Here is a 16,322-nt window from a genome sequence, read left to right as displayed (position 1 = left end):
AGGGTGAGAGAGGGTGAGAGAGGGTGAGAGAGTGTGGGAGAGTGTGAGAGAGGGTGAGAGAGGGTGAGAGAGGGTGAGAGAGTCTGAGAGAGTGTGAGAGAGTGTGAGAGAGGGTGAGAGAGGGAAGAGAGGGTGGGAGAGTGTGGGAGAGTGTGGGAGAGGGTGAGAGAGGGTGTGAGAGGGTGAGAGAGGGTGAGAGAGGGTGAGAGAGGGTGAGAGAGTGTGGGAGAGTGTGAGAGAGTGTGAGAGAGGGTGAGAGAGGGTGAGAGAGGGTGAGAGAGGGTGAGAGAGTGTGGGAGAGTGTGGGAGAGTGTGGGAGAGTGTGGGAGAGTGTGAGAGATTGTGGGAGAGTGTGAGAGAGTGTGAGAGAGTGTGGGAGAGTGTGAGAGAGTGTGGCAGAGGGTGAGAGAGTGTGAGAGAGTGTGAGAGAGTGTGGGAGAGGGTGAGAGAGGGTGAGAGAGGGTGAGAGAGTGTGAGAGAGTGTGGCAGAGGGTGAGAGAGGGTGAGAGAGGGTGAGAGAGGGTGAGAGAGGGTGAGAGAGTGTGGGAGAGTGTGGGAGAATGTGGGAGAGTGTGGGAGAGTGTGGGAGAGTGTGGGAGAGTGTGAGAGAGGGTGAGAGAGGGTGCGGGAGTGTGGGAGAGTGTGGGAGAAGGTGAGAGAGGGTGAGAGAGTGTGGGAGAGTGTGAGAGAGGGTGAGGGAGTGTGGGAGAGTGTGGGAGAGTGTGGGAGAGTGTGGGAGAGTGTGGGAGAGTGTGGGAGAGTGTGAGAGAGTGTGAGAGAGTGTGAGAGAGTGTGGGAGAGTGTGGGAGAGGGTGAGAGAGGGTGAGAGAGTGTGAGAGAGTGTGGGAGAGTGTGGGAGAGTGTGGGAGAGTGTGGGAGAGTTTGAGAGAGGGAGTTTGAAATAGTGTAGGTGAGTGAGTCCAAGTGGGAGAAAGTGTGTGATCCTGAGTCTGTGTGCGAGAGACAGAGAGAGAAAGTGTGTGGTTGTGTTTGGGTACGTGTGTGTACACGAGTTCAGTGGGTGAGAGGGTGTGGGTGTGTTTGTGTATGTGTGTGTACACGAGATTTAGGGGGTGAGAGGGTGTGGGTGTGGGTGTGTTTCTGTATGTGTGTGTACACAAGGTTCGGTGGGTGAGAGGGTGTGCGTGTGATTGTGTTTGTGTATGTGTGTGTACACGAGGTTCAGTGGGTGAGAGGGTCTGGGTGTGACTGTGTTTGTGTACGTGTGTGTAAATGAGGTTCAGTGGGTGAGAGGGTGAGGGTGTGGCTGTGTTTGTGTATGTGTGTGTACACGAGGTTCAGTGGGTGAGAGGGTCTGGGTATGATTGTGTTTGTGTATATGTGTGTACACGAGGTTCAGTGGGTGAGAGGGTGTGTGTGCGATTGTGCTTGTGTACGTGTGTGTACACGAGGTTCAGTGGGTGAGAGGGTGAGGGTGTGATTGTGTTTGTGTACTTGTGTGTACACGAGGTTCAGTGGGTGAGAGGGTGTGTGCGCGATTGTGTTTGTGTACGTGTGTGTACACGAGGTTCAGTGGGTGAGAGGGTGTGGGTGTGGTTGTGTTTGTGTACGTGTGTGTACACGAGGTTCAGTGGGTGAGAGGGTGAGGGTGTGATTGTGTTTGTGTACGTGTGTGTACACGAGGTTCAGTGGGTGAAAGGGTGTGTGTGATTGTGTTTGTGTACGTGAGTGTACACGTGGTTCAGTGGGTGAGAGGGTGAGGGTGTGATTGTGTTTGTGTACATGTGTGTACACGGGGTTCAGTGGATGAGAGGGTGTGTGTGTGATTGTGTTTGTGTACGTGTGTGTACACCAGGTTCAGTGGGTGAGAGGGTGTGGGTGTGATTGTGCTTGTGTACGTGTGTGTACACAAGGTTCAGTGGGTGAGAGGGTGTGGGTGTGGTTGTGTTTGTGTACGTGTGTGTACACGAGGTTCAGTGGGTGAGAGGGTGTGGGTGAGATTGTGTTTGTGTACGTGTGTGTACACGAGGTTCAGTGGGTGAGAGGGTGTGGGTGAGATTGTGTTTGTGTACGTGTGTGTACACGAGGTTCAGTGGGTGAGAGGGTGTGTGTGTGATTGTGTTTGTGTACGTGTGTGTACACGAGGTTCAGTGGGTGAGAGGGTGTGGGTGAGATTGTGTTTGTGTAGGTGTGTGTACACGAGGTTCAGTGGGTGAGAGGGTGTGGGTGTGATGGTGTTTGTGAGGGTACACGCGTGAGTGTGAGAGGCTGAAGGTCTTCGCTCTCTGAAAGTGAGACACACCTGTAAGTTCCTCAGTTCCTTTGAACCAATGGATAGTGGCAGCAGGTTTACTGCCGGTGGTGTTACAGGTCAGGGTGATAATGGTGCCTTCCGGAACTGCCCCTCGATATCCTGTGATTTCAGGCTTCTTGGGAACACCTGGAACAGAGAGAAAAACACCATCAGGTAACTCATGGCGTTAGATGTCGAGTAAATCTCCCTCTACACTGTCCCCATCAAACACTCCCAGGACAGGTACAGCACGGGGTTAGATACAGAGTAAATCTCCCTCTACACTGTCCCCATCAAACACTCCCAGGACAGGTAAGCACAGCGTTAGATACAGAGTAAATCTCCCTCTACACTGTCCCCATCAAACACTCCCAGGACAGGTACAGCACAGGGTTAGATACAGAGTAAATCTCCCTCTACACTGTCCACATCAAAAACTCCCAGGACATGTACAGCATGGGGTTAGATACAGAGTAAATCTCCCTCTACACTGTCCCCATCAAACAATCCCTGTCCTGGGACAGCATGGGGTTAGATACAGAGTAAAGGTCCCTCAACACTGTCCCCATCAAACACTCCCAGGACAGGTACAGAACGGGGTTAGATACAGAGAACATCTCCCTCTACATTTTCCCCAACAAACACTCACAGGACACATTTAGCACGTGAATAGATACAGAGTAAAGTTCCGTCAACACGGTCCCCAACAAACACTCCCAGGTCAGGTACAGCACGGTGTTAGATACAGAGCAAAGCTCACTCTACACTGTCCCCATCAAACACTCCCAGGACAGGTACAGCAGGGGGTTAGATACAGAGTAAATCTCCCTCTACACTGTCCCCATGAAACATTCCCAGGACAGGTACAGCACGGGGTTAGATACAGAGTAAATCTCCCTCTACACTGTCCCCATGAAACATTCCTAGGACAGGTACAGCACGGGGATAGATACAGAGTAAATCTCCCTCTACACTGTCCCCATGAAACACTCCCAGGGCAGGTACAGCACGGGCTTAGATATAGAGTAAATCCCCCTCTATACTGTCTGCATCAAACACTCCCAGGACAGTTACAGCACAGGGTTAGATACAGAGTAAAGCTCCCTCTACACTGTCCCCATCAAACACTCCCAGGGCAGGTACAGCACGGGCTTAGATATAGAGTAAATCCCCCTCTATACTGTCTGCATCAAACACTCCCAGGACAGTTACAGCACAGGGTTAGATACAGAGTAAATCTCTCTCTACACTGTCCCCATGAAACACTCCCAGGGCAGGTACAGCACGGGCTTAGATATAGAGTAAATCCCCCTCTATACTGTCTGCATCAAACACTCCCAGGACAGTTACAGCACAGGGTTAGATACAGAGTAAATCTCTCTCTACACTTTACCCATCAAATACTCCCTTGACAGGTGCAGCACAGGGTGAGATAGAGAGTAAATATCCCTCTACACTGTTCCCTTCAAAGACTCCCAGGACAGTTATAGCACGGGGTTAGATACAGAATAAAGCTCACACAACACTGTCCCCATCAAGCACTCCCAGGAACAGGTAGAGCACGGGGTTAGATACAGAATAAAGCTCACACAACACTGTCCCCATCAAACACTCCCAGTACAGGAACAGCACGGGGTTAGATTCAGAGTTAATCTCCCTCTAAACTGTGCAATTAAACACTCCCTGGACAGGTACAGCACGGGGTTTGATACAGATTAAATCTCCCTGTACACTGTCCCCATTTAACACTCCCAGGACAGGTACAGCACAGGGTTAGATACAGAGTAAATCTCCTTCTACACTGTCCACATCAAACAATCCCAGGACAGTTCCAGCACGGGGTTTGATACAGATTAAAGCACCCTGTACACTGTTCCCATTTAACACTCCCAGGACAGTTACAGCACGGGGTTAGATGCAGATTAAAACTCCCTCTACACTGTCCCAAACCATCACTCCCAAGACAGGTACAGCACGTGGTAAGATACAATGTAAATCTCACTCTACATTGTCCCCATCAAACACTCGCAGCACAGTTACAGCACGGGGTTAGATAGAGTGAAAATCTCCCTCTACACTGTCACCATTAAACACTCCCAGGACAGTTCCAGCACGGGGTTTGATACAGATTAAAGCACCCTGTACACTGTTCCCATTTAACACTCCCAGGACAGTTACACCACAGGTTTAGATACAGATTAAAGCTCCCTCTACACTGTCCCCATCAAACATTCCCAGGACAGGTAAAGCACGGGGTTAGATACAGAGTAAATCTCCCTCTACACTGTCCCAATCCATCACTCCCAAGACAGGTACAGCACGGGATTAGATACAGAGTGAAGCTCTACCTACACAGTACCCCTCAAACACTCCAGGACAAATACGGCATGGGGTTAGATACAGTATAAATCTCATTCTACACTGTCCCCATCAAACACTCCCAGGAGAGTTACAGCATGGGGTTAGATACAGAGTAAATCTCCCTCTACACTGTCCACATCAAACAATCCCAAGGACAGTTCCAGCACGCGGTTTGATACAGATTAAAACTCCCTGTACACTGCCCCCAATTAACACTCCCAGGACAGTTACAGCACGGGGTTAGATACAGAGTAAATCTCCCTCTACACTGTCCCCATCAAACACTCCCAGGACAGGTACAGCACGGGGTTAGATACAGAGTAAATCTCCCTCTACACTGTCCCCAACATACACTCCCAGGTCAGTTACAGCGCAGGTTACATACAGAGTAAATCTGCCTCTACACTGTACTCATCAAATTCTCCCAGGACAGGTACATCATGGGGTTAGATACAGAGCAAAAGTCTTTCGAAACTGTCCCCATGAATCACTCCCTGGACACGTACAGCACAGAGTTAGACACAGGGTAAAGCTCCCTCTATAATGTAAATCAAACACTCCAAGGACAGGTACGACAGGAGATTAGATACTAGAAAATCTCCCTCTACATTTTCCCCAACAAACACTCACAGTACACATTTAGCAAGTGGATAGATACAGAGTAAAACTCCCCTACACTGTCCCCATCAAACACACCCTGGAGAGGTACAGCACGGTGCTAGATATAGAGTAAATCTCCCTCTACATTGTACCCAACAAACACTACCAGGACAGGTACAGAACAGGGTTAGATACAGAGAAAAGCTCCCTCTACACTGCCTCCATCAAACACTCCCAGGACAGGTACAGCACAGTGTTAGATACAGAATAAATCTCCCTCTACACAGTCCCCCTCAAACACTACCAGGACAGATACAGCATGGGGTTAGATACAGAGTAAAGCTACCTCTACACTGTCCCCATCAAACACTCCCAGGACAGGGACAACATGGGGTTAGATACAGAGCAAATGTCTTTCGACACGGTCCCCATGAAACACTCCCGGGACACGTACAGTACAGAGTTAGACACAGGGTAAAGGTCCCTCTATAATGGAAATCAAACACTCTCAGGACAGGTACAAAAGTTGTTAGATACAGAGTAAATCTCCCTCTATACTGTCCCCATCAAACATTCCCAGGACAGGTACAGCACGGGGTTAGATACAGAGTAAATCTCCCTCTATTGTCCCCATCAAACACTCCCAGGACCGGTACAGCACGGGTTTAGATACAGAGAACATCTCCCTCTACATTTTCCCCAACAAACACTCACAGGACACATTTAACACGTGGATAGATACAGAATAAATCTCCTTCTACATTGTCCCCATCAAACACTCCCAGGACAGGTACAGCATGGGGTTAGTTACAGAGTAAAGCTCCCTGTAAACTGTCTCCATGTAACACTCCCAGGACAGGTACAGCACGGGGTTAGATACAGAGTAAATCTACCTCTACACTGTCCCCATCAAACACTCCCAGGATAGGTACAGCACGGGGTTAGATACAGAGTAAATCTCCCTCTACACTGTCCCCATCAAACACTCCCAGGACAGGTACAGCACGGGGTTAGATACAGAGTAAATCTCCCTCTACACTGTCCCCATCAAACACTCCCAGGTCAGGTACAACACGGGTTTAGATACAGAGCAAAAGTCTTTCGAAACGGTCCCCATGAATCACTCCCTGGACACGTACAGCACAGAGTTAGACACAGAGTAAAGCTCCCCCCCATAATGAAAATCAAACACTCCAAGGACAGGTACGACAGGAGGTTAGATACAGAGAACATATCCGACTACATTTTCCCCAACAAACACTCACAGGACACATTTTGCAAGTGGATAGATACAGAGTAAATCTCCCCTACACTGTCCCCATCAAACACTCACAAGACAGGTACAGCACGGGGTTAGATACAGAGTAAATCTCCCTCTACACTGTCCCCATCAAACACTCACAAGACAGGTACAGCACGGGGTTAGATACAGAGTAAATCTCCCTCTACACTGTCCCCATCAAACACTCCCAGGACAGGTACAGCACGGGGTTAGATACAGAGTAAATCTCCCCTACACTGTCCCCATCAAACACTCCCTGGACAGGTACAGCACGGGGTTAGATACAGAGTAAATCTCCCTCTAAACTGTCCCCATCAAACACTCCCAGGACAGGTACAGCACGGGGTTAGATACAGAGTAAATCTCCCCTACACTGTCCCCATCAAACACTCCCAGGACAGGTACAGCACGGGGTTAGATACAGAGTAAATCTCCCCTACACTGTCCCCATCAAACACTCCCAGGACAGGTACAGCACGGGGTTAGTTACAGAGTAAATCTCCCTCTACACTGTCCCCATCAAACACTCCCAGGACAGGTACAGCACGGGGTTAGATACAGAGTAAATCTCCCTCTACACTGTCCCCATCAAACACTCCCAGGACAGGTACAGCACGGGGTTAGATACAGTGTAAAGCTCCCTCTACACTGTCCCCATCAAACACTCCCAGGACAGGTACAGCACGGGGTTAGATACAGAGTAAATCTCCCCTACACTGTCCCCATCAAACACTCCCTGGACAGGTACAGCACGGGGTTAGATACAGAGTAAATCTCCCCTACACTGTCCCCATCAAACACTCCCAGGACAGGTACAGCACGGGGTTAGATACAGAGTAAATCTCCCCTACACTGTCCCCATCAAACACTCCCAGGACAGGTACAGCACGGGGTTAGATACAGAGTAAATCTCCCCTACACTGTCCCCATCAAACACTCCCAGGACAGGTACAGCACGGGGTTAGATACAGAGTAAATCTCCCTCTACACTGTCCCCATCAAACACTCCCAGGACAGGTACAGCACAGGGTTAGATACAGAGTAAATCTCCCACTACACTGTCCCCATCAAACACTCCCAGGACAGGTACAGCACGGGGTTAGTTACAGAGTAAATCTCCCTCTACACTATCCCAATCCAACACTCCCAGGACAGGTACAGCATGGGGTTAAATACATTGTAAAGTTCATTACCCAGGACTTGCACTCTCGCTGTTGCTGTGAGCACTGGGAAGGTGAAGATAGAACATGTGTAGATCCCTTCATCGTTCAAGGTCATGTTACTGATGCTGATGGTCAGTTCCTTGGACGTGTAATTCACCAATTGAATGCGACTATCTCGCAGAGCTGGAATAGAGATTGAGTGAGAGATTATTCGCTGAGGCCTCCTCTCCCCATTCACTCGCTCCCTCTGCTCACTCACCCCACTTCCCTGATCCCACCCCTCGTCGGAGTATGTTGTCCCCTCTGCCTCCACATTCTGGGGCTCCCTTTTCAGGAGGGATGTGAATTCCTTGGAGGTAGCACTTGCAGGTCTCCTCGAGTATTTCCAGGGATGTGAGACTGCATTTGATGGGAGAATTGGGAAAGTTGATGTGTTGCTCTCTCTGAACTCAGAGGGCTGAGAGGTGATATCTTAGAAGTGTTTGAAGGGGCTTGCTAGATACATGTAAAGGAGCATTTATGTATGGAGGGTACACAGATCAACAAAGGACCGGTTCAGGGTCTTCTGGGGTACTAATGCTTTGTTAAAACAGAGCAATATTTCTGATTTGGAATGCACTATTCCCGAGTGTGGAGGCAGAATATCCCACCGTAATTTTCAAAAGGGAAATTGTTTGCAATTGAATTGAGTGGAGTAGTGATTTATTTAAATTGAGTAGAGTAGTGATTTATTTGAAGTGAGTGGAGTGGTGATTGTATTTGAATTGAGTGGAGGGATGTTTGTAGTTGAATTGAGTGGAGAGATGTTTGTATTTGGATTGAGTGGAGGGATGTTTGTATTTGAATTGAGGGGAGGGATGTTTGTAGTTGAATTGAGTGGAGAGATGTTTGTATTTGGATTGAATGGAGGGATGTTTGTATTTGAATTGAGGGGAGGGATGTTTGTAGTTGAATTGAGTGGAGGGATGTTTGTATTTGGATTGAGTGGAGGAATGTTTGTAGTTGAATTGAGTGGAGGGATGTTTGTATTTGAATTGAGTGGGCTGGTGATTGCATTTGAATTGAGTGGGTTGGTGATTGTAGTTGAATTGAGTGGGCTGGAGATTGTATTTGAATTGAGTGGGCTGGTGATTGTATTTGAATTGAGTGGGTTGGTGATTGTATTTGAATTGAGTGGGCTGCTGATTGTAGTTGAATTGATTGGGTTGGTGATTGTATTTGAATTGAGTGGGTTGGTGATTGTATTTGAATTGAGTGGGTTGATGATTATATTTGAATTGAGTGGGTTGGTGACTGTATTTGAATTGAGTGGGCTGCTGATTGTAGTTGAATTGATTGGAGTGATGATTGTATTTGAATTGAGAATGTTGGTGATTGTATTTGCATTGAGTGGAGGGATGTTTGTATTTGTATTGAGTGGGTTGGTGATTGCATTTGAATTGAGTGGAGAGACGATTGTATTTGAATTGAGTGGAGTGCTGATTGTAGTTGAATTGAGTGGAGTGGTGATTGTGGAGTGGTGACTGTAGTTGAATTGAGTGGAGTGGTGATTGTAGTTGAATTGAGTGGAGTGGTGATTGTATTTGAATTGAGTGGAGAGGTGATTGTATTTGAATTGAGTGGAGGGATATTTGTAGTTGAATTGAGTGGAGGGATGTTTGTATTTGGATTGAGTGGAGGGATGTTTGTATTTGGATTGAGTGGAGGGATGTTTGTATTTGGATTGAGTGGAGGGATATTTGTATTTGGATTGAGTGGAGGGATGTTTGTATTTGGATTGAGTGGAGGGATGTTTGTATTTGAATTGAGTGGAAGGATGTTTGTATTTGGATTGAGTGGAGGGATGTTTGTATTTGGATTGAGTGGAAGGATGTTTGTATTTGGATTGAGTGGAGGGATGTTTGTATTTGGATTGAGTGGAGGGATATTTGTATTTGGATTGAGTGGAGGGATGTTTGTATTTGGATTGCGTGGAGGGATGTTTGTATTTGAATTGAGTGGAGGGATGTTTGTATTTGGATTGAGTGGAGCGACGATTGTATTTGGATTGAGTGGAGGGATGTTTGTATTTGGATTGAGCGGAGGGATGTTTGTATTTGGATTGAGCGGAGGGATGTTTGTATTTGGATTGAGCGGAGGGATGTTTGTATTTGAATTGAGTGGAGCGACGAGTGTATTTGGATTGAGTGGAGGGATGATTGTAGTTGAATTGAGTGGAGTGACGAGTGTATTTGGATTGAGTGGAGGGATGTTTGTATTTGGATTGAATGGAGGGATGATTGTAGTTGAATTGAGTGGAGGGATGATCGTAGTTGAATTGAGTGGAGCGACGAGTGTATTTGAGTGGAGTGGGGCGATTGGCTGTGCCCGGGGGCTGGGGCTCGTGGAGAGCGACGGGGTTGGTGGTGATGGGGGCTGAGGGGGGTGAGGGGGGTTTGGGTGCTCATGACCGAGGTTCGGGTGGGGCTTGTGGGTGGGTCGGGGTGGAGAACACAGCCAGCGCTCTCCCCGGGCAGCTGACAGCTCCACCGGCACGCTTGGAGTCAGGCTAGACGAGAGCGGCTGTGCCCGCCCGAGCAGCGCTGATTCCTGGCAGCGCCCACAGTTGCCCCTCCACCGTTGACCCCTCGCCCGCACGCTTCAAAGCCGAATGAGCGCAGCGGCGCTGCGGGGAAGGCTCTCGGGGAAAGGCGGGCATCGAGCGCTGGGAGAAGGGGTGCGCTCCTGGACCCCTTCGCCGACGGTGTGTCGTGTCACCCTCATGGTGCGGGCGAATGGCGAAGCCTTGGCCTGCGGGTGTGGACCACGCCCGGTGCTGGGGTGAGAGGTCAGGGGGTGCTGAACCCTGAAGGCCAAGGGGCAACCTGACCTCCTCCCCACGCAGAGGACCCTGCGGCCCCTCTGTTTGTACAGGCATCACTAGGCCCAGGGCCTACACACGGCGCACGTGCTCTCTGCGGAGGAGCGAGAGCAAGACGCCAGCGCTGGCGCACACCGAGGGAGCTGGTCGCGCACGCACGCCAGGGTTTGGCACCCCAGGGGCTCGGGGTGGTGGGTGGGGGTGGTGGGGGGTGCTATCCACGGCCAGGGCGACGAGCCCCTGGAAGACGAGGGCGCAGGGCGGTTGCTCTGGCCAGATCGAGGCAGCCGTAGTCGTGAGGCCCTCATTGCTGCAAGGCCCCAGGAGGACGGCGACAAGATGGAGCGAGGACGCACCCTGAGGCCTTCACACTGCGCCCGGGGACGTCTGACCCCCCCACCGTACCACACCCCCCACCCCCCCACCAATGTCTGGCTGAGGGCAGCGCACAGACGATCTGTGAAGAGGCTCATACCATCGAGACGGTGCCGAGATACAAGAGGGCCACACGGACTTTAAGACGACCTGATCCTTCGGTCTGGTCTGTCATCGCCTCGTAAGGAACTTACCTTTTTATTTCTGTTGGACTGTGGATTGAAATTACAACGGCTGCAGTTTGAAAGACGTGTCCACCGGAACAGGATGAGAGGCGTGTGCAACTTTGCACTCCTGGAACAGAGTGCGCAGTGAAAGGCAGGGCGGTGCCAGAACAGAGTACTGGACCAAGGGAGCTGCCTGGCATCAACGTTTTAACTGGCTCCTGGCCAGGTGACCAGGGTTGAGTGAGGGCAGTGCAGCTGAATAGCTCCTAGCCTGAAAGGATCAAGGCCTAAAACCTCCCTTTCCTGTGTGTGGTAGATTCCACAATGATAGCTAGCTTGCTTTTCCTCCTCATCTCTCTATAACCTGCTCTCTCTCTCTCTCTCTCTCTGAAAACCCCTGTCAAGAGGCAAAGGGGAAAATCACTGTTAGAGACGTTGAAAGGCAAGTGAACAACCAGTGAACTAAATATCGAAAGTGTTGGAAGATCAGCTCGTGTCGTCAACAAGAGCTGAAAGGAATTTGGAAAACATCGATCAAAATCAACCTATGGAATCCTGTACTCCAGATTTGGTGCTTTGAACTGTTTTATCTCACCCTGAAAATCCATGTATTTGTGTGTGTGTGTGTGTGTGTGTATAGGGATTTAAGAAGGAGGTAGAGTTTAGGTTATAGAGTTAGAAATTAGCAGTTCATATTTCTTTCTTTTGACACTAGTTAATGACAGTTTATTCAATAAACAGCTATTTACTTATTAAGTTTACAGACCTGCTGCTCGTACCCTGTTAATCTCAATTAAACAGTGAGGTCGAATTGGGGCGATCTGGGGATTTGATCAAGGTTTTTTATACTTATCCCCACAAGCGAGTTGCGACAGCCTGTTCCCTTCAGCACCGCACCTTCACCTGTCAGGACTGGTGTGACGGTGCTGAGCGCACACAGAGAACATCATGGGGCCCCTGTACTTCTTGGGGACCAGTAAGCATGGGCCAACATGGAGGGGGGGTGGGGGGGGGGGGGGGGGGGGTGGTGGCGCCACCGGTCTGCAGAATGAGCTTGAGGCCTGACCATCGCTGCGCTCGGGAAGCTGGCCTCTGCTCGGTCGGAGGGGGGAGGCCCCTGGACTGCGACGTGAAGGAACGTACCTTTTTATATCTATTGGACTGTGGACTAAGACTACAACGGCTGCAGTTTGAAAGACATGTCCACTGGAACAGGGTGAGAGACGTGCGCAACGTTGCAGTCCTGGAACTGAGTGCGCCTTGAAAGACAGAGTGGTGCCAGAAGGGAGTACTGGACCAAAGGAGCTCCGTTTTGCACGGGGGGTGGCAAGGGGTGGGGGTGCAAGGCTGCACGTCCGATGGGCGGGCACGCAGCTCACCACGGCAAGGGAGCCATTCTTGGGGAAAGCGCCTTTACCAGTGGAGTGCGAGCGACTAACACCCGTTGCCCAAGCTGTGCAACCACGCCGGGTGTCCCTGGTGAGGGGGGCACGCGGTGTCCACCAGCTCCAGCGAGGCTCCCCGTGCTCGGTGGGCAACGCAGGGACTGGGGTGCTTTATCGACCCCCCTCCCCCCGCCCCCCCTTAATCACATTTTGATTCGACGTTGGTGAGATTCCTTTGCCTTTTGCCTTGTGTTTCTGCAGTTTCCCTTTAGGGGGGCTGCTACTTACCCTAGTCCCTGCCCTTGGTCATCGCCGGACATCCACAGTGGAGGTGGGGGTGGCCCGCTGACTGCTACTCCCTGTGCGGGATGACCTCGGCGGGCGTCCCCTGGAGGGCCGAGACCTGGGAGGGCCCCGGGCCTGCTTCTTGGGCCTCGCTGTGGGGCAGTGGCACCCACCCACCCCTCATTGGCCTGTGGAGCTGCTGGGGTCACAGGGAGATGGGGAGACCCGATGGGCCGGAGACTCCCGGAGTCACCGGGACGGATGGGCCCGGAGTGCCTAGCTGCCAACCCTCCTCCCCCAGGGGTGCCCGAGGGCCTGCGGCTGGCTCCTCGAGAGGGAGGGGCAGCTGGAGTGGGCTGGAGAAGACCAGGCCCCCTCTGGCGTTGATACCGATGCGGCTGCCCCGGCGGTGGAGGGCAACTCCTGAAGCAGGGCAGGGCCGGTGTCCTGGACCAAGGTCTCCATTGGCCACCCTGCCAGTGTCGAACTCGGCGTGTTGGCAAAGCCGGCTCTATCGCCTCAGCCTGAAGAGGGGCGGACTCCTCCACCGCGCCTTGCAACCTGAGGAGCGCAGCCGACACCCCTTCCAGACGCTCCAGAGCTCTAGGGACCGTGACCTGTCCGAGTCCGGAGGCTCACCATCTGACTCAGAATCAGCAACGTTCTGGCCTCCAGCGGCACCCCCGAGCGCCGGGGACCTGGAGAGTCCCGGCCTCCTCCTGCTGTGGGTCAGAATGTGCGCCCCGCTGACCAGCACGTGTCCCTGCGCCGATTCTAGAGCCCAGGTCCCACCGAGGGTGTAGTGCCTCTGCGCTGGTGGAGGGTGTGGGTGAGCGCTGCGACGGGACTTCAGGGAGGGTTCCTCCAGATTCCTCTTCAGAGGTTTCTTCGGGGCTTGAGTTGAGGGCCTAGGTTGTGGATTCCCTCGCAACAATAAAAATAGCTGGAAAAACTCAGCAGGTCTGGCAGCATCTGCGGAGAGGGACACAGTTAACGTTTCGAGTCCGAGTGACTCTTCAACAGAACTAAGGGAAAATAGAGAAGGGGTGAAATATAAGCTGGTTTAAGGGGGGGCGGTGGGACAGGTAGAGCTGGGTAGAGGGCCAGTGAGAGGTGGAGATAACCAAAAGATGTCACAGACAAAAGGACAAAGAGGTGTCGAAGGTGGTGAAATTATCTAAGGAATGTTAAATAAGGGTAGAAAGCAGGGCGAGCAAGGTACAGATAGACCAAGAGGGGGTGGGGTGGGGTGAAGGTACAGATAGACCTAGTGGGGGTGGGGGTGGGGTGAAGGTACAGATAGTCCTAGTGGGGATGGAGTGGGGGGAAGGTAAAGATAGACCTAGTGGGGGTGGGGTGGGGGGAAGGTACAGATAGACCTAGTGGGGGTGGGGTGGGTGAAGGTACAGATAGACCTAGTGGGGGTGGGGTGGGGTGAAGGTACAGATAGACCTAGTGGGGTTGGGGTGGTGTGAAGGTACAGATAGACCTAGTGGGGGTGGGGTGGGGGTAAGGTACAGATAGACCTAGTGGGGGTGGGGTGGGGTGAAGGTACAGATAGACCTAGTGGGGGTGGGGTGGGGTGAAGGTACAGATAGACCTAGTGGAGGTGGGGTGGGGGGAAGGTACAGATAGACCTAGTGGGGGTGGGGTGGGGTGAAGGTACAGATAGACCTAGTGGAGGTGGGGTGGGGGGAAGGTACAGATAGACCTAGTGGAGGTGGGGTGGGGGGAAGGTACAGATAGACCTAGTGGGGGTGGGGTGGGTGGGGGTGAAGGTACAGATAGACCTAGTGGGGGTGGGGTGGGGTGAAGGTACAGATAGACCTAGTGGGGGTGGGGTGGGGTGAAGGTACGGATAGCCCTAGTGGGGGTGGGGTGGGGTGAAGGTACAGATAGACCTAGTGGGGGTGGGGTTGGGTTAAGGTACAGATAGACCTAGTGGGGGTGGGGTGGGGTGAAGGTACAGATAGCCCTAGTGGGGGTGGGGTGGGGTGAAGGTACAGATAGACCTAGTGGGGGTGGGGTGGGGTGAAGGTACAGATAGACCTAGTGGGGGTGGGGTTGGGTTAAGGTACAGATAGACCCAGTGGGGGTGGAATGGGGTGAAGGAACAGATGGACCTAGTGGGTTGGGTTGGGGTGAAGGTACAGATAGACCTAGTGGGGGTGGGGTGGGGTGAAGGTACAGATAGCTCTAGTGGGGGTGGGGTGGTGTGAAGGTACAGATAGACCTAGTGTGGGTGGGGTGGGGTGAAGGTACAGATAGACCTAGTGGGGGTGGGTTGGGGTGAAGGTACAGATAGTCCTAGTGGGGGTGGGTTGGGGTGAAGGTACAGATAGACCTAGTGGGGGTGGGGTGGGGTGAAGGTACAGATAGCTCTAGTGGGGGTGGGGTGGTGTGAAGGTACAGATAGCCCTATTGGGGGTGGGGTGGGGTGAAGGTACAGATAGACCTAGTGGGGGTGGGGGTGGGGTGAAGGTACAGACAGACCTAGTGTGGATGGGGTGGTGTGAAGGTACAGATAGACCTAGTGGGGGTGGGGTGGGGTGAAGGGAAGGGATTGAAATAGGCTAAAAGGTAGAGATAAAACAATGGATGGAAATACATTTAAAAATAATGGAAATAGGTGGGAAAAGAAAAATCTATATAAATTATTGGAAAAAGGAGGATTGGAAAGGGGATGGGGATGGACGAGAGAGTTCATGATCTGAAGTTGTTGAGCTCAATATTCAGTCCGGAAGGCTGTAAAGTGCCTAGTTGGAAGATGAGGTGTTGTTCCTCCAGTTTGCGTTGAACTTCACTGGAGCAATGCAGCAAGCCAAGGACGGACATGTGGGCAAGAGAGCAGGGTGGAGTGTTAAAATGGCAAGCGACAGGGAGGTTTGGGTCATGCTTGCGGACAGACCGAAGGGGTTCCGCAATGCGGTTGAAGAGTCACCCGGACTCGAAACGTTAACTGTGTCCCTCTGTGCAGATGCTGCCGGACCTGCTGAGCTTTTCCAGCTGTTTTTATTTTTAGTTTTGGATTCCCAGCATCTGCAGGTTTCTTTCTTTTATTGCTTTTATCTCGTGGATTCCCTCAACTGCTTCCCAGATGTCCCTGCGGGAGCGAGGAGGGATAATTAATGTACGGCAGTGGTCTGTGACAGAGGTCACGCCACACACAGCATGGGTTGCACGGCTTGACCCTCACTTGATGGAGCAGCGCCAACCACGCCGTCAGCACAGGACCGTGCCCGGTCATCACTGGCCAGCTGGATGGCTCTGTTTTCAAAGTCTGTGAGGACCTAGATTTTTCAGGCCCTCCCTCCAACCTTCTGCGACCTCTCCCTGATGCTGTGTGCCAACTTGAATAGAGGTGGAGAGAGAGCGAGCGGGGACGCCGACCAGGCCGGATGATAAGTACGCCCGGAGTGTGCGTGTGGCGAGTAGCGCCACGGAGGGGATGAGGACAGTGAAGGCACGTGCGAGAGAGAGAGGGAGGGCGATTGGTGATGTTCCTTGCACTGGACGGTGAGCGAGGGCCCTGAGGGTGTGTGCCATGGGTTTGTGAGTGTCAGGGCCAAGAGAGATGAGAAGAGCGCCTT

General features: G+C 51.8%; 1 protein-coding gene across 1 annotated transcript in view; it reads right to left on the bottom strand.

The window, feature by feature from the left end:
* LOC121273471 (cell adhesion molecule 3-like) overlaps nucleotides 1–16,322 on the bottom strand; it is an 81,267-nt gene that overhangs the window by 29,510 nt on the left and 35,435 nt on the right. Inside the window, exons 3-4 of the mRNA XM_041180634.1 lie at nucleotides 7,691–7,843; nucleotides 2,264–2,401 (exon numbers count right to left, since the gene is read on the bottom strand). Coding sequence (XP_041036568.1) covers nucleotides 2,264–2,401; nucleotides 7,691–7,843 — 291 coding nt within the window. The remainder of the gene's footprint in view (nucleotides 1–2,263; nucleotides 2,402–7,690; nucleotides 7,844–16,322) is intronic.

The sequence above is a fragment of the Carcharodon carcharias genome, assembly GCF_017639515.1.
Source record: "Carcharodon carcharias isolate sCarCar2 chromosome 24 unlocalized genomic scaffold, sCarCar2.pri SUPER_24_unloc_1, whole genome shotgun sequence".
In the NCBI taxonomy this organism is placed as follows: domain Eukaryota; kingdom Metazoa; phylum Chordata; class Chondrichthyes; order Lamniformes; family Lamnidae; genus Carcharodon; species Carcharodon carcharias.
The sequence above is the reverse complement of the archived record's forward strand: the minus strand, read 5'-3'. Positions and strand labels throughout refer to the sequence as shown.